Source organism: Platalea leucorodia (assembly GCF_965183815.1).
Source record: "Platalea leucorodia genome assembly, contig: HAP1_HAP1_SCAFFOLD_276, whole genome shotgun sequence".
NCBI lineage: Eukaryota > Metazoa > Chordata > Aves > Pelecaniformes > Threskiornithidae > Platalea > Platalea leucorodia.
The window spans coordinates 11,821-29,230 of record NW_028121296.1 but is presented as its reverse complement, the minus strand read 5'-3'; the positions used below and the strand labels follow the sequence as shown (position 1 = coordinate 29,230).

At 55.7% G+C, this 17,410-nt stretch overlaps 1 protein-coding gene across 1 annotated transcript; it reads left to right on the top strand.

The window, feature by feature from the left end:
* Nucleotides 1-2,715: 2,715 nt before the first annotated feature.
* LOC309603961 (olfactory receptor 10A7-like) lies at nt 2,716-3,676 on the top strand (the record flags this gene model as incomplete). Its single annotated transcript, XM_082338833.1, is given in 3 exon segments — nt 2,716-3,045; nt 3,047-3,082; nt 3,086-3,676. Coding segments are annotated over 3 exon segments (957 nt in total).
* Between the last annotated feature and the right edge of the window lie 13,734 nt (nt 3,677-17,410).

Sequence of the window (17,410 nt, the reverse complement as noted above, 5' to 3'; positions counted from 1 at the left end):
TCTGACCTGGAATAGGGAGAACACTGACCCTGAGGACAGACAGACATTGGACCAACTTGCCCAGGCAGGCTACGGAATGTCCATCCTTTGAGGTTTTCAAGACCCCACGGGACACAGCCCTGACCACCAAGTCTGACTTCACTGGAGACCATGCTCTGAGCAGTTGCTTACCACAAATGGCATCCCAGGGTCCCTCTCTCCCTTTGCTTTCGGTGGAGAGACAAGGGAGCCTACTTGTCATGAGGTGCAAATCAACAGAGGTGGGAAGTGTCATGCCCTCTTGCTCCCCTTGACCTAAAGCCAGAGCAAAGGAGAACCCCGTGCAGCATTCCTTCAGGAGGGTGGAGTCCTAACTGGCAGTCTAGATCAGTAGCTGAGCTCACTTGAGCCCCCAGCAAGATAGGCACCTTTGCTGCTAGGAAAGGTTTGGGTTTCCTCTCTCCTCAACAGGCAGAGCCTGGCACCCCTGAGGGTGATCCATCCTGGCCCACATTACCAGCCTCCTCAGCTTGGAGGAAGTGCCTCCTTTCTCCCCACTGACCATTCAGGGAGCCTGGAAGGAGAAGCTGTGGCACATATCTCATTGTAGTTCTGCTCCATGAGTCTGAAGAGATCACGGCTCATTCCCCTGGCTCATTTCCACTCTTCCTAAGAGCACAGAGATCCAGGGGAGGGCAGCTCAGGGCTTTCATCCCCACAGGGCTTCAGCTGCACAGCGCTCACTTTCTGCGACACAAAGAGAGCCTTGAGCTGCAGCAGGAACCTTCAGGAGACTCTTCTATAAACCCAGGAGGCACTGCAGAGCTGGTGACATTCAGGAGCTCCTGAAGACTCACAGAAGGAGACGCTGATAGTGTGCAAGAGCAGAGCAATGACTGAGTCACGGGTCAGAGTCTGCAGGCAGAATTGGAAAGGGGAGGATGGAATGGGGAAGAGGCAGAGGATGGCACCCAGATCTTGCCTTTCATCCTCCATTACCCTCAAAGGAAAGGTTATCACATCCTGCTGGGGATTACAGGTAGGTGCTGGATTTGCTGAGGCAGAGATACAGGCAGTGTGGTTGTCAGTACAGTCAGAGCTGTGGGGGATAAGCTAATGGGCACTCACGCACCTCAGTGGACATGAAGAGGTTGGGGCAGAGTGTGTGGGGCCAGTGTGCCAATACATGTCCCTTATTTCCTCAGCTCTCTTCATCTCTCTCTGTCTCTTTCTCCTTCTTGCTTCTATCTTAGGGATCGATCTCAATCCCTCACCTCTCTCACAGCTGTCTCTCAGCCATCCACATGGGATGTGACTTACTGGGAGCAGTGAATCTGAGGCACCCTCCCCATAGAAGCACCTTCAGGAACAAGGCATCCCAGTGTATGCTGGGTGAGTCACTGAGTAAATGGGCTCCTCCATCCCAGGAACTCTCTGGGCTGCCTAGGTGCCTGCCTTGGTCATCTCCAGCTCTCTGTAAATGGTATAAAGTTTTGACACAGGGAATCATCAGGCACAGTGTTTTGTCTGACCTGAGCATTATGAAAGCCCAAGGAGGAGGCGTGGGCAAAGTGCTCTCTCTTTCAGCCACGGATGTTCCCTGGGCAGGCAATCAGGCATGTATCAGGCATGTACTGGAAACCTGTGCTTGATGATGATGCTGCACTGCCCCAGCCCCACTCACCCTCAGGACACTCCTGTGTCTTCATTGCAATGCTGAGCAGGGAGCCCTGAGAACTCAGATGGGAATACTGAGGTCCAGGTGCTGTGCTGCTGCAGGGAGGCAGCCCAAATGCATTCAGAAATTGAAGGTGAGGAGGAAAAGATGTTCAGAAAATGATCATAGAATCATGGAATCATAGAATCATAGAATCATTAAGGTTGGAAAAGACCCTTAAGATCATCGAGTCCAACCGTTAACCCAGCACTGCCAAGTCCACCACTAAACCATGTCCTCAAGCACCACGTCACCCCTGTCCTTTTCCCCTCCTCCTCATGCAGTATCACTTTTCCTCATTTGGCTTAGACAGCTCAGGTACCTCGTCTCTGGAATTCAGTTTTCCCTGCCCTTCTCTCCCAAGTTCCCATCTGCTTGTACATCTCCTGTCTAACAGACCCTTTGCAGTGCCTTCAACTACCAAGCTGGTAACTCCTGGCCACTCTTGGTCAGTGGAAAGAGATGGACTGTCCAGGGACAGAATTGTCTCATCAGAAAGCAACTGTTTCAGGGAGTTGAGACCACTAATCCTATTCAGGGTCCATTCTTCCCCAGAGTGAAGAAACAGCCTATGGCACAATGTGTTCCCTTAAAGGCTTTTTCGCATGATGGGGCTTTTCTGTCTGGCCCATCTTTCTGTTGCTTGAAAGCAGGACTTGGCTAATGCCTATGCTGGGTACTACTGGGAAGAACTTCATGTGTCATAATCTAATGTGAGCAAATGAACATTCTCTTTTATTCCACAGAAAGAGGTGCCTCAATGCAGTAACTCATCTCTCTAATCAGAGGAGATTCTTCTAAGAAGAGCAGTTCGGGTCTCTTGAAGAACCTGTTCCCGCCCTTTCACTAGGAATGGAGCCCCTAAACCAAGTGGGAATTCAGTCAGATGAGGGAAAACCTCCATGTGGTCTCTGGCAATGACTTCATCCCAATTCCTTTTTACAACAAACACAGAAGTGCATGCCCTTCCTCAGGTTCCCGTCCTGCCAAGTGGGGAAAAGAAGGTCCTACAGCACTTCATGGAGAAAGAGGAATGGGACAACCAGACATCACCAGTGGAGTTCCTCCTGCTGGGACTGAGTAATGTCCACAAGCTTCAGATGCCTCTCTTTCTCCTCTCTCTCATGATCTACATGGTGACTGTGTTTGTTAACATCCTCATTGTTGTGCTGGTGGTGGCAGATCGGCATCTTCACACTCCCATGTACATCTTCCTGGGGAATTTCTCCAGTGTGGAAATCTGCTATACCTCCACTATCGTGCCCAGGCTGCTGGCCAGCTTCCTAACCAGGGACAGAACCATTTCTGCTCAAGGCTGCATGACACAATTCTTTTTTTTTTGCCTGTTGTGCAGGTAGCGAGTGTTATCTGCTGGCCATCATGTCCTAGGATCGGTACTTGGCCATATGCCACCCCCTGCTCTATGCCAGCCTCATGAAGCAGAAGCTCTGTCTCCAGCTGGCGGCTGGGTCTTGGCTAGCAGGATTACTAATGTCTACCGTAGTCACTGGGCTACTTTCCAACTTACACTTCTGTGGTCCCAATGCAATTGATCACTTCTTCTGTGATTTTGCCCCGTTGCTGGAGCTCGCCTGCAGTGACACCACCGTGCTTAGACTGGTTACTTTCATCATCTGCTTTCTGGATGTGGTCTTCCCCTTTGTGTTCACCTTGGTATCCTATATCTGCATCACAGTGGTGATCCTGAGGATCCCAGCCACCACGGGGAGGCAGAAGGCCTTCTCCATCTGCTCCTCTCACCTCATCATGGTCACTGCTTTCTATGGTACCCTCATCATTGCCTATATGATACCCAGAACAGCCTCACTGAGGCAGCTCAATACAGTGCCATCCTTTTTCTACACCATCCTCACGCCCATGGCCAATCCACTCCTCTACAGCCTGCGGAACAGGCAAGTCAAGGGGGCTCTTGGAAATGCCCTCAGAAAGACTGTGGCCTGCATCGAGAGCTCCTACTAGTTGTGACCCACCAGGAATAAACAGGTTGCAGTTGTGTCAAGTGTGGACAACTGACAAGTGCATATTTTGTGTACCAGGTATATCTTTAGAAGTGCAGAATCTTGGGACTGTTTAGGGAAGGAGCAGCGGGAAAAGAGAATTTGTGTCTTAAGGAAATACAGGTCTGGTGTTGAAGAGTGTAAAAAACTTCCCTGGCTTGCTTCTTGCTTTAAAGTAACCACAATTGTGATCCTGCAAGTGGGAGCTGTTGAAATGCCACACCTGCCCAGGAGTGGCAGAAAACTTACTCTAAACATGCTGTTTTCTCTTCCGTTAGCCAGCCAAGCTGAGGGGTGGGGGTCCTGCCTGTCTGGGATTCCTCAGAACATCTTCATATTGTCAGTGGGAAGGGGGAAGTTGAATCAAGCCCTTCCACTGGACATGTCTAAATCTGAGCAGATGAATCCCATCCCTCCTGTTCTCTGCACTGTCTAGCAGAGAACTGTGAAAGCTAGTCTGATAGGGCCAGCCCCTCTGAAAAAAAAAAAAAAAAAAAAAGTAGATCCTTCTTCAGAAGAAGGGTACATGAGCTGGGTCTCACCTTCCCAAATTTTTAACACAGAAATCATTACTTTCCATTTCTTTCCTTCTCCTAATCTGACCCCCCTCCAGCCCCCCTCCCCCAATGTAATTACGTATTTGTTTCCCACTGGCTGACTTCAATATTGCAACCTGAGTTCTCCTGTTTTCTTCTTTCTTGCAAAAGAGAGTGACGTCATGCTCATGGGCCATGACTGAGAACATCCACCCCCAGCAGCGGGCTTTCCCCATTTCCTAAGCTGAGGCATGCGCACAAGATGGAAATGTCTCCATCACCCCTGATTTGCGGAAGGGCCTTCAGCCCTGACATACTCCCACAACACACTTATTCCTCCTCCACCCACAGACACAAATCCCTTCCCACTTCCAGGCTCAAATCATGGTTGCAAGAATTTGATGCATTTCAGAGGAGGCCTTGAGATTCCTGGATCTTCTTGGTGCTTATGGCAATGTTCCTGGCTCCCTCCAGATTTGATGGACTTCCTGTCTATAACAAGGGCTTTCTGACAAGCTTTTATGAAATGTTTGTTTTTCTGTCATTACTGTGTGTGGAAAGAGTAGACACAGAAAAGAAAGAAATATCCACCAAAACGGATGCTGAGTGAAGTGCCAGTAAGAACCAGGTGAGGCACCCCCCTGGCTGTGGTTTCCTGGCAAGAAGTCTGTCCTGAGAAGGGGATCCAGCCTCTGCCACTCTGGAGTGGGGAATCAGCAGTGTCCATGCCACCTGGCAGAGACTGTCTGTCCAAGCACAGTTACTGTCTTGTCAGCTTTGAGCGCGAGCTTGAAAATGCTTGGCTGCAGGGGTAGTGCCTGTGGGATTATCATTGCTCCAAAAGAGCAGTCCTTCCAGGTCTTTCTTGAGCAAGAACGGGAGAGTCATTGCTGAGGATGGGCTTTGGGGCCATGTGTGCAGAGCACAATAGATGAGCAGCCCATCCCCTTAACTCCACTCAACCACTCCAGAAGGTCACAGTGACTGTGCTCTGGTTTTGATTCCCCTAAACCCTCTCTGCTAGGCAGGGGCTCAGCAGGGAAAAATCTATGGCACTGGACAACACAATTGCCCCAGCTCTACCAGCATGAGGACACCATCCCTGCATGTGGTCCAACCATCAGCCTTTGGGTTAACAGCTGAGCACGCTCACCCACCCTGCCACAGGGACCCCAGCCAGGGCTGTCCCCGGGCACTGCTTTGCTGTCAGGACAGACATCAGTGCTGAAGGAATGGGAAGGTCCCTGAGCCCAACGCCCATCCCCAGCCCCATGGAGATGGAAGCCTGCTGTTCACCTCACCTGCAGGGCTGCTGGGGAACAGAGGGGTGCAGGGGGAGGCCCGGTGTCTGGAGGAGGGGGTATAAGATTTCCGCCTCCATGTGCCCTCCACGGCATGCCCTGGGATGCCATCGGAGCCTGGGGGCACATCAGTCCAGGGAGGGCATTTCCCTCACCCTGTTGCACTGCTGCTGCTGCAGAGTTGGGGACAGATGTGGCACAAATGGCTGTTGCCCTGAGTGGCAGAGAACGCTCAGGGGAAGGGATTTTCTCCTCTCCATTGACCCATCCCAGAGTGGGCCAGAGTGTGGGAGCAGCACCTGCAGCAAGAGCCTCCTTCTGCCCCATTGCCCTGCAGAGACCTTGAAGGGGCAGTGCTCTGCAGTGCAGCCCTGTGCCAGGATCAGGCCCCAGCAGAGAGGCAGTCCCAACTTGCCCCACATCAGAAGGATTCAAGTGCTGTTTGCTGCAGAGGGTCCCTGGGCACCCAGGGGAATACAGGACTTGTCATAGGCACATCACGGGAGGAGAGTGCCTCTTCTGCTGGCAGGTGTCAAGGGGATGTAGCTCAGTGGCAGAGCACCTGCTTCGCATGTGGGAGGTCCTGGGTTCAATCCCCAGCATCTCCAGGGGTACATTTTGCCCTGACTCCCCAGCCTCAGGCAGGTGCAGGCTGGAGCTCGGGCACTGGTCCTCTCCAGGCTCTGTGGGCCCGCCCTGCCCACCCAGGGCTTGCCTGTGAGGTGAGGAGGGCTGTGGGAGGGCTGTGTGTGCTGCCTCTGCTGAGCCCCCTCTTGGAGGAGAAGCAGGTAGCTGTGCTGGACCTGAGCTCAGGTCACTGCCCTGCACCACAGACCCACCCCACCGCCCAGGGACAATGCTTGGCAGCAGAGTGTGGGGGGACCTCAGGGAGGGGAGAGGTGTCAGCAGCACACTAGGAATCATTTCTGGCTGTGCTGAGAGATGTAGTGTGAGGGTGCTGGTCCAGCCCAGGCGTCCTTTGGGACCAGGGCCACACTGCCCTGGTGGCTTTCCAGGGATAAGGGTCTGACATTGTCCTGTCTCCAGCTGGAGATCCCATACCGCATAGGGAAGCGCTCCTCTGTGCCAGCAGGTAGGGCTGTCTGAGTTGGACGAGCCTGGGCAGGGCTGTGGTACTCCCAGCTGGAGGAATGACATTTCTTATCCTGACGCTGTCTCCAAGTCCTTCTGCTTCCACCATCACCACTGGCTTAAGCAGAGCCTCAGCTCAGGGCATGTGGAGCTCCTGAGGCCAGACACAGCCCACAGACATGGGGCTGGTGCCCACCTCTTGTTCCTGGGGTGTTTGGTGTCTCTGTCGATGTTGCGCTGGTGGGATCAGGGAGGCACAGGCCTGTCCACAGCCGTGCACAGGCGGGAAGGGCCAGATTGTGCCGTGGCTGGTCCCCCAGCTAAAACACCCACAACCAAAACGGAGTGTGAGACTTGGCCTTTCACTGCAGGGTGCTCAGCCCCTGGGAACAGTGAGCCCAAACTAAGAGAAATAAGGCTGCCCTCCTGTGGGCTTTCCACAGCCATGCTCTGCCCAGCGTGGGTAGGTCCTCAGGAGCTGCAGGAGCAAGCACAGATCTGGGGCCCAGTGACAATCCTGCTTTGCTGCATAGAATGGACCCAGCCCACAGGGCCAGGCTGTTCACGTCCAAGAATGCCAGGGCTGGAGCTTATCCCAGTGGGAGTTTTCCAGGGGATGGAGGCTGTGCTTGCAATGCCCATGTTATGTCACCCATTACCGTGGGAGTCTCGCCCTGGGAACGCTGCTCTCCCGTGGCAGCTGCCAGCAGGAAGGCTCCAGGGTATGGAGCAGAGGGATGTGTGAGCCTGGGCTTCCTCCAGATCCCCCCAGGGTCCCCCCAGGGGTGGAGGAGCTCCCAGCAGGGAATGGGGCAATGCGGAAGTGGGAGAGGACGTTGGTGACAGCCGCCTCCTGTCCTCTTCTCCTCTAGGGCCAGATCCTGCCGTTGGCAGCAGTACTGAGCTGCAGCAACTCCCCATAGGGAGCCAACACACCTTTCACCCTGCAGCAAAGGAGCCTTTCAGGGAAGAGCTGGAGGGGTGTGCACACCCACCAGTGGGAGCAGGGAGGGCAGTTTAGGCTCCAGGTCCTGCCCAAGTATTAAACTCTTCTCCCCACCTGGCTTCTGTGCTTTTTCTGCCCATGGGTGCTGGGGCTGCTGAAAGCCCCAGCCAAGGGAGAGGGACCGGGGCTCAGCTCCCGGCACCACCTGTTTTAGGGGAGGGACACAAAATCTCCTCTGCCATGGGAATGTGCCCACATGAGCATCCTCCTGCATGGGCCCTTCTCCAGGCCAGGGGCCAGGCGACGGCTTTTGGCTGCAGCACACATCTCATGGGGATCCTTTCTCCATCCCCTGGCCCTCCAACAGCACTGAGGGAAAGGTGCCCCCATGCCCCCTGCTCCCATCCCTCCTGTACCTGCACACAAGTACTGCCCCGACACAAATCCAAACTGACACCCCTGGCGAGGCAGCAGGAGGGCAGGGGTGGGGGCTGGAGGGGAGCAGGAGAAGGGGGTCCCAGGGCTGCCATGGGGCCTTACAGCCCCTGCTCAGGAAGAAGGCAGCTCTGTGGCTGTGACAAGAGTGCTCGGGGGTCTGTGAGGGCCCAAGAGAGCAGAAACAGCCCATGGAGACTGGGGTCCTGGCAGAGCATGAGGAGAGGGAATTCCAGCCCTGTGTGTCCCAGAAAGTGGCTCTGCACCCTGTGCTGGGGCAGTGTGGAGCACAGCTGCCTCTTAACCATTGTTAGAGCCATTTTGACTAGAAACTGCTTGTGGCCAGCAGGATGGAAATGGCTCTGTCAGCAGGATCATTCCCCAGGCACCAGGGGCTCTCGCAGCCCCACAGCCTGACCCCGAGCCTGCTGTCCCTGAGACGCGCCCCTTCCCTACCACTGTGCCTTTGTTCTCTGCTCCCCCTGATCAGCCTCAGGGAGATGACCCGACACCTGGGTAGGCAAGCAGCAGCTCTGGGTCAAAGCCCCCAGAGACTTTTAATAAGAACAAATATGGATGCACAGTGTGAAAATGGGAATAAAAATAGAGGGAACTCCCAGCCATTTCTGCTGCCTGTGGTAAAGGGAGACGGTTCCCTGGTGCTCACAGCTCTCCCAGCTGCACAGGCCTCTCCTCCCTCCTGCCTGCACCCAGCTGCACAGCAGGGATGGGGTCTCCTGACCTGGGGCTCAGGGAGTGTTGGGCACCAAGCTCCACTGTCACAGCCTTTGTGTCCTCACGGGGATGTGCCAGAGACGCCTCTTCAGCATCATCATAGCCCATGCTCCCCAGGGACACGGACGAGGTGTCTCCTTCAGCTCCAGGGACCCCAGCACTTCTCCGGGAGCGCAGTCTGCCCCCTGCAAACAGCAAGGCAGGACATCGCAGTTTGCCCCATGGGGGTCTGTACATCACCTTCCTGCCCACTCCTCACCACATTCAGCTCCTTCTCCCACCCCCAGTCCCTCCAAGGACAACTCCTGGGTCAGGTTCCCCCTTCCCAGGAGCTTTGGGTGTCAGTACGGTAGCAACTTGGGTGGCACCAGGGATGGTCCCCCAGGAACCGGCAGCGCTATCTTTCCCTCTCACCTCCGAATGCATCCCTGGGCCCCGCTCCCTCCTCTGGTGCCCTGGCATTTCCCAAGCTCCCTGCCCAGGGGCAGCATCATCCCCAGGGTCAGAAACCTCCCTGGCATCATCATAGCCATCCACTGGGTCATGTCCGGGCAGGACAAGAACATCTGAAAGGAGAGGGCAGCTGGTGACAGTGAGAAGACACATCCTGCAGAGCAGAGGAGGCGAGGATGCACAGGGACACAGGGATGAGACACTGGTGGTGGCAGCACCACAGGAAACCCCCATGTCCTCCCCGTCTGTGATGGTGACACTCTGTGACACCTCTATCCACCACATGGCTTCAGGGAGATCAGCCCCTTCCTGCCTCCATTACCTGGTGCTGATCCCACACCATCCTCCTCCTCGCTGTCCCCAGGGGAGGGCTGCAGCTGGGTCAGGGACTCCTCTGAATAGGAGCCTGGCGAGATGCACAGCGGGTGTTAGGGAGCGAGCCCCACGGACCTGTCTCATGGTCAGCGCTGCTGGGGAAGGGGGACCCACAGAGGCGGGGCTGCATGGGGAGGAGGGCTGGGAATCACCCTGCTCCCCCGGGACAAACACCGTCTCAAAGGTGCTCCCAGAGCTGCCCTAGCGCAGCCTTTCCCTCACTCCTCGGGTGTCACGTGGGGTGCAGGGGCAGGAAGAGAGGGGCTGTCCAGCTGGGATGGGCAAAGCTGGTTGGGAGGAAGCTCCTCTCCCGGGCCCAGGACCTGGATGCTCTCCCCACAGACCACACGGCCCCAGCGCTGCAGGGACCACGGGCTGGGAGGCTTCAGGGGATCAGCCCTGTGTTGGGGCCAGGGGAAAGGGTCCTGCAGATGGGCCTGCAGGGAGGACCCACACCCACCTGAGCGACCAAACCTTGCCTGCTTCTCCCACACCGGGCTGTAACCAACCTCCTCATACACGGCCTCGGGGAAGAGCTCCTGAGCCCTCCTGGAGCCTGGGGACAGAGGCAGGGCTGGCACAGGGACAGGCAGAGGGGTGATGGGACCTCACTGTGCTCCCCCAAACCTGTTCCTTTGGCCAGCCCAGGACTGGTCTGACAGCACAGCCACACTGCACTGTCCAGGCACAGCTGCCACATCCCCAGTGAGGGCAACATTGCTGTGGAGATTATCTGGGGCAGCGTCACCCTCGCATCATCCTTTCGGAGACAGCACTCATGCCCCTCTGGCCCCTGCGTCATTCCCTGCCTTGTCTGACCTTGGAGCAGCTCCCATGTTTCCTCGCTACCTGGAGCTGCCCCTTATCTGCCCCATGGGCCTATAGCAGGGCCCCTGCCCTGCCGGGGGATGGACAAGGATGGGCAGGGCTGGGCAGAGGGACAGCTTGGGGACCTGACACCATGGAGATGGACTCTACTGCCCCATGCTCCTCCTGCCAACTCCCTTGCCCCAGCGCCCCCTCCAGCACTACCCAGAGCACTGCCAGCCTTGGCCATCTCCACTCTGCCATTTCTCTCCTCGCCCCATCACTACCTCCCCCCACTTCTGGGCTCTCTCCACCCCTTGCTGCTGGTGCCCCATGACCAGGCAGTCAATGGGGCGGTGCATAGGACAGGTGGTAGCACACAGTCTCATCCCCCCAGCTCTGCCTGTGCCCCTCAGTGACACCCCGCAGCACCCCACAGCCCTTCCAGGAGGCATGGTCCCTGGGACTGCTATGGAAGGACCCACCTCTGTGCCCAGCCCTGGCGCTTAGCACTTGCCCAGCCAGGAGGGCCAGGAGCAGGCAGAGAAGGGCCCCCAGGATGATGCAGATGATGACGGGCACTGACACTCTCCTGCTGCTGGTCAAACGACCCTGGGTAGGATCTGCATGGACGAGAACATGGAAGGGGCAACACCAGGCCTGGGAGAGGTGGGGGCAGCACCAGTCCTGACACCCATCACTCAAGGCAGCAGAGGGTAGAGGACCCCAGGGTTGACTAATGGGGAAATTTCCACCCTGCTGAGGAAATTACAGCCCTCCCCAACCCCCTCACCACCACCCCAGTGCCTCCTCCTGGGAGCTTCACACCCCAGCAAGGAGCCCCTTCCATCCAGCTGTGGGTCACAGCCTGGTGCTGGGGATACCCAGCCTCGGGCGGGAGGACGAGTTACCTGCTCGGGGTGGGGATGCTGCTGTCCTGGTTGGAGCTGCAGAGGAGGAAAAGGAGAGCTGGGCTGAGAGGACGGGTGTGCGGGTACTGGGGAGCCTCCTTCCCAACACGCCCTCAGTGTGTCTGGAGATGTCCCTGACACATCCCACCCAAACTGCCCCTCCAGTAGTGCTAGAAAGGGAGGCCTGGACAGGGCCCACGGCCTCTGCTCTGGGCGGCAGGCAGGGTGGCACAGGCAGCCCAGGGGACAGCCCTGGGGCTGCAGGGCCCCACAGGCAGTGGCCTGAGGACACCCAGCTCCACTGAGGCTGCTCCCCACCTGGCACCAGGCTCCTGCACTCTGCAGGAATGGTCTCGCTCTTGGGAGGTCAGGGGTCATGCCAGGACCAAGTGGGTGAACGGCCTTCTCTAGCTCCCTGCCAACACCTGAGCAAGAGGTCCCAGCCCTGCCACTCACCTGAGCAGCGCACAGCAGCGTCTTCCTTATGCCGGCAAGCACCGCCATCCCCGGGACGGGCCCAGCAGTCCTGCAGGGACAGCTCTGTCCCCCGGCACTCCACCTGCTCCAGCCAGATGGGGCCTTGCCCCATCCCAAATGCAGCCTCATTCAGGGCAAGACAGTTTAATATGTGGAGGAGTGGATCTCACAGCAGGAGATCGATGCTCGGCCTGTCTCTGAGCAAAGGATATTTTGGAGAACACCCCCTCCTCCCCAGTTTTATTGCTGACCATGACATCATATGGCATGGAATACTGATTTGGTCAGCTGGGGTCAGCTATCCTGGCTTTTGTCCTCATTGTCAGGGCAGAGCGAGAAACAGAGAAGGCCTTGATGCTGTGCAAGCACTGCTCAGCAATAGCTACAATGTCGGTGTGCTGTCAAAGCTGTTCTGGCCACCAAGGCAAAGCACAGCACCACAGGGGCTGCTAAGAAGAAAATTAACTTCATCCCATCCAGACCCAGTAAAATCTCTACCCCTCATTCCATACTGTGTGCATCCTGCTCAGCTCCTACAGTATTCAATACATTTCCATCCACCACCACCACTCCCTTCCCCATCCTTTGACAGGACATAGACACAGCATACTGGGTTTGCCTGGTCTGGCTCAGGTGGACCTGGACAAGTCCCAGCGCACTCCTGACTTCTCCCCTCACTCAGTCAGCCAGAGCTTTTTGAAGCAGTCAACCAGGTTATCAACCTCAGGACAAGGAATCACATGTATCACCAGCCCACACCCCACACTGGTCTTACAGGTAGCTGTCAGATCCCCCACAACCCTGGGGAAAGGGAGTTCCCCACCAGCACCCTTCCCCTCTCTTTGGCACCTCAAAATCCAGTTTGCTGTTCATGGGCTCATTGGCTAGTTGCTCTCATTCACATGGTCTTTGCTCAGATCCTCTGTGGGTCTTCTCCATATGGTCCCCATGCACATATTCTTCTGAAGTTGGCATTTTGTCCTGTTTTTTTTTCATGTTTGCAGACAGCGTTGCCTGTGTCTTGCAGCAGAGAGAAAAGCTAAGAGTCTTCCCCAGTTCACCCTGTGTGGCCATCCTGCTGGGCTGGGCTGGAATGCGGGAGCCTCCTAGGCTGGTTCACAGGACTGGGCTCTTCTTTGTATGCTGACAGGATTTGGGCCAAGGGCCCCTTGGTGGCCTCCTGGGAGGGGGCCATAGCCCTCGGACATGTTCCAGCTTGGCTGTGTCCTCCCCACCCTCTTGAGGTTCCCCCCACCCCAGCCCATGTCTGGGCTGCTTCTGCAGCCTGGTAAAGTGGGGGACCTCGACCCACCCTTGTACTTTGCTTTCTATTCACATTTAAACTCTGATTATTCCTTCCAGTAGCTCTTATTAAAGAAGGTTTTATCCATTTTATACATATGTTGCAAGGGCTATATAGATTCAATTTCTCTGCCTTTATAAATGTTTACATATATCTATATAAATGCATACACATGTATATTTTTATTGAGGTATATGTATTTAAAATATTGTATCTAGTAATAAATAAGTAAAAATATAGTTATACTTATTTGTACACTCAGTTTTAGATATATTTCTAAAAATGTTTATATTGTATATAAATGTACATATTTTTCTATCTGAGCACGTCCTTGCCCAAAGGAGGCAGGCAGCCAATCAAAGGGATGCATGGGAACACATGGGTCTGACGGTGTCAAAGAAATGGCTGCCAGCCAACCACAGTGCAGTATGAGATCACGTGGGGAATGAGGCTGTCACAAGTGGCGGCCTCCCTGTACGTAATGACAGGGGGCTTCCCTTGCCGACTGCTTCTGGGCACAGCGGGGGGGGGAGGCTCCTCTTGCCAGCCAATCACAGGATTTCCTGAGAAGACGTGGGTTTGATGCTCTCAAGCAATTGCTGTCAGCCAATCACAGAGCAGTGTGATGTTTAAGATCATGGCAGCTCACTGACGTAAAATGGTGGCACCACGTCATAAAATGGCACCACCACCCCCAAATGGCAGCCTAAACAAAATGGTGGCCAAAAGAAAATGGCAGCCCCGGTGTATGCAGGGGAAGAGACTTCTGGGTCAGATGTACTTCCAGGTCAACCAGAAGGGGTGGCTGCTCCTTCCAGTCAATCACAACCAAGCACGTGACCAGTAGAGGGGAGTGCCTTCCGGGGCAAATGGCCCCTGAGGCAGCTGGGAAGGGGTGGGACTTCTGCTGGCAGCTGGTGGGTGGGGCATGGCGCGTGTCTGCCCTCCGGTGGCGGTGGTGCCTGTGCTCCTGGCGTGTTCCAGGGCCGTGACCCAAACGAGCACAAGGAAGGCTCGTGGTGAGGTAAAAATGCTCCTTTGAACCGCTGTCAGAGAACGGGTCACTGCGGTGTCAGAGCTTCAGTGTCTGTGCCTGACGTGAGAACTTTCCCGCCTCCCTGTGCTTCCAGGCTGCACAACCCTTCCCAAAAAACCGCTGCGGGACCCTCCTGCGTCTCGTGGGAAAATGTGCACAACTGTGCTGAGGATCCCCTGGGAGCAGGGACAGCACAAAGCCTTTTCCGCGTGCCTCCTCCCCTGGCCATGGTCTCCCTCTTTGTCAGCACCTGAAGGCCCCCCCCATCTCCTCCCCATCCCTGGGTCTGGTGATGGCAGCTCTGTACTCAGTGGTGCCTCCAGCAGTGACCCCCTCATCTACAGCATGAGGAACCACGAGCTCAAGGGTGGAATTAGGATTACATGAAAGTTTCTGCAATAGTGATCAACTCTCCATCTCTCTCCGCAAACGACTCCCAGGATATCCCATCCAAACCTGGTGCTTTGGTGTATTATCATTTTTATTGTCATTATCATTTAACTTTCCCATTATTGTTACTTGTGGTTATTGTGTTCCTAGAGAAATGTTTGGATTTGTCTCGCTTCTCCAGAGGCATGAACCTGCTCTGTCTCACCTGGAGCCTGGGTAAGAGTGTGTCTAACACCGGGGCGGAGCTGACTGCCCCATAGCCTCTCTGTAATAAAACGGGATCTCCCCCGTGCAGTGGGGAGACGAGCAGCAGCCATCCCCATCCAGCTGGAGCTGCTCCACACCCTGAGCAGCAAGGCCAGTGTGGAGTCGCTCTGTGACCCCAGGCACCACAGCCAAATCACCCTGCAGAGCAGCATCGCCAGCTCGGGGCCCTGCAGGCGTGGTGGGGAGGGGGCGAGGAGCGGCCAGGTAGATGGGAGGAGGGTTAGGGAGAGCTCAGAGCAGAGATGACCTGGGTTGGAAATTGCCTCAGAGACAAAAACACCAGCGTTCACCTAATCCAAGAGAATGCCCAGGGTGTGGGTCCCCTAAAGCATGGTCATGGTGTAGAGCCAGAAGTCCTTGCTGTCCGGGAGCTCCACCAGGCATGGAAAGCAGATGAAGAAGGACTGGTGCTCACGACTGCGCATCCCTTCGTGCCATCGCCCCTCCTCAAGGGTGGCATCGAAAGGGAGGCTGGGACCCTGCGTCAGGGCTTGCATGAAGGAAGCATGACTCAGCCCAGAGTTCCCCTCAGTCCCTAGCCAGGCAGGGCTGTCACCCCAGTCAGTGCAATTGCTCCGGGCACCCAAGAGACACGCTGGGTTGGGAGATGCAGGGCAGCCAGGATTAACCGCAGCACTCCCAGTAGCCTCTCTGTAGCCAGAGCAGCTCTCCACAGCTGGGAGGAGATGCGCTGCTGCTTTCTCCATGGTCAGGGCTCTTTGGCGGCTGTAGCCACTGGCACTGCCTGCTGGGAAGCCCAGACCTAGTTCTGAGCCCCGGTGCCCTGCACCACAGCTCTTAGTACCTCCCCTCCCATGCCACCATCCTCTCCCAGAAGCACCACCAAGTGCATTACTCCCTTGGCAGGTATGCAGAGGAGCTGCTGGAGGTCTTCTCTGCTCCCCCATTCTGCCCGCAGCTCTGCCTCAGTGTCAGCCCACAGGCACTGCCACATTCCCTCTCTGTTAGGTGCTGGGTGTCTCCACATGCCCTCCTCTGAGCCCATGCAGGGATCCCCAGGGTGTCTCTCTCCTTGGAGCTGTCCACCAATGCCTGGCGGTGCAGCCGCAGGGGATCCCGGTGTTGCCACACTTGGAGAGAAGGTTGTGATTGTCCTTGGTCAGAGTAGGCATCAGGATCTGTCTAGCAGTCAGGAGGGAAAGAGGAGAGCAAGAGACAACGAGGACAAGAAGCAGGAGGGGGATTTTCAAATGAGGTTTAAGGAAAAAAGCCCACACCTTTATAGTTGCTTCGTGTTGGGTCTGGGGCCCAGAGATTTCCAAAACTCAAGTGGAGAAAACACTGACCAGCCTGATCTAAGGGACAAGTTCTCCCTGCTCAGAGCAGATTGTGGCACTAGAGACCTCCATTGGTTCCTTCTGACTCCTCTTCGCGGTATCTGTGGAGATTGCCTGGTCTAGTCTAGACTAGGGCACCTCCTGGGGTTGCCCAATACAGGCTGCAGCTGGGTTTGGAATATCTCCATGGATGGAGGCTCCACAACCTCTCTGGACAACCTGTTCCAGTGATCCACCCCTCTCACAGGAGAAAAGTGTTTTCTTGTGTTGAGACGGAAGCTCCTGTGCTTCCGTTTCTACCCATTGCCTGTCACTGGGCACCACGGAGAAAAGTCTGGCTCCCTCTTCTTCATTCTCTCCCATCAGGTGTTGATACACATTGATAAGATCCCCATGAGCCTTCTCTTCTCCAGGCTAAAAAGTTCGAGCTCTCTCAGCCTCTCCTCCTGAAGGATGCTTGTGTGCCTTCATCATCTTTGTGGCCCTTTGCTGGACTCGCTCCAGTAAGTTGATGTCTCTCTTGTACGGGGCAGCCCAGCACTGGACGTAGCTCTCCAGATGTGGCCTCACCAGCGCTGACTAGAGGGGCAGGATCACCTCTCTCGACCTGCTGGCAAACCTCTCCTGAATGCGGCCCAGGAGGCTGTCGGCCTGCTTTGCCACACAGCCACACTGCTGGCTTGTGGTCAGCTTGCTGTCCACCAGGACCCCCAGGTCCTTCTCTAGAAACCTGCTTTCCAGCCAGCCGTCCCCCAGCCTGTCCTGGTCCATGGGGTCCTTCCTGCCCAGGGGCAGGACTCTGTGTTTCCCTTTGTTGAACTTCATGCGGTTCCTCTCTGCCCAGTTCTCCAGCCTGCCCAGGTGCTTCTGAGCAGCAGTGCAACCAGCCGGTGTATCAGCCACTCCTCCCAAGTTTAGATCATCCACAAACTTGCTCAGGATGCCCTTGGTCCCATCATCCAGGACTGTAATGAAAGGGTGAATAAAATGGGACCCAGTATCAACCCAAGGGCTACCCCACTGGTGATTATCCTCCAGCTGGACTTTGTGCCACTGGACACAACCCTCTGGGACTCAGTCAGTTTTTAGTCCCTCTCATTTTCCACTTAGCCAGTCCATACTTGCTCAGCTTGTCTATAGGGGTAGAATGGGAGACAGGCTGACAGCTCCCTGCATCCTCTTTCTTGCTCTGCTTCAAGGTAAGGTTTCCATTTGCTTTCTTCCCGTCCTCAGGAACCTCACCAAATCCCCTTGACCTTTCAAACATGATTTCAAGTGGCCTTACAAGGACATCAGCCATCTTCCTCAGCACTCATGAGTGCATCCCCTCAGGT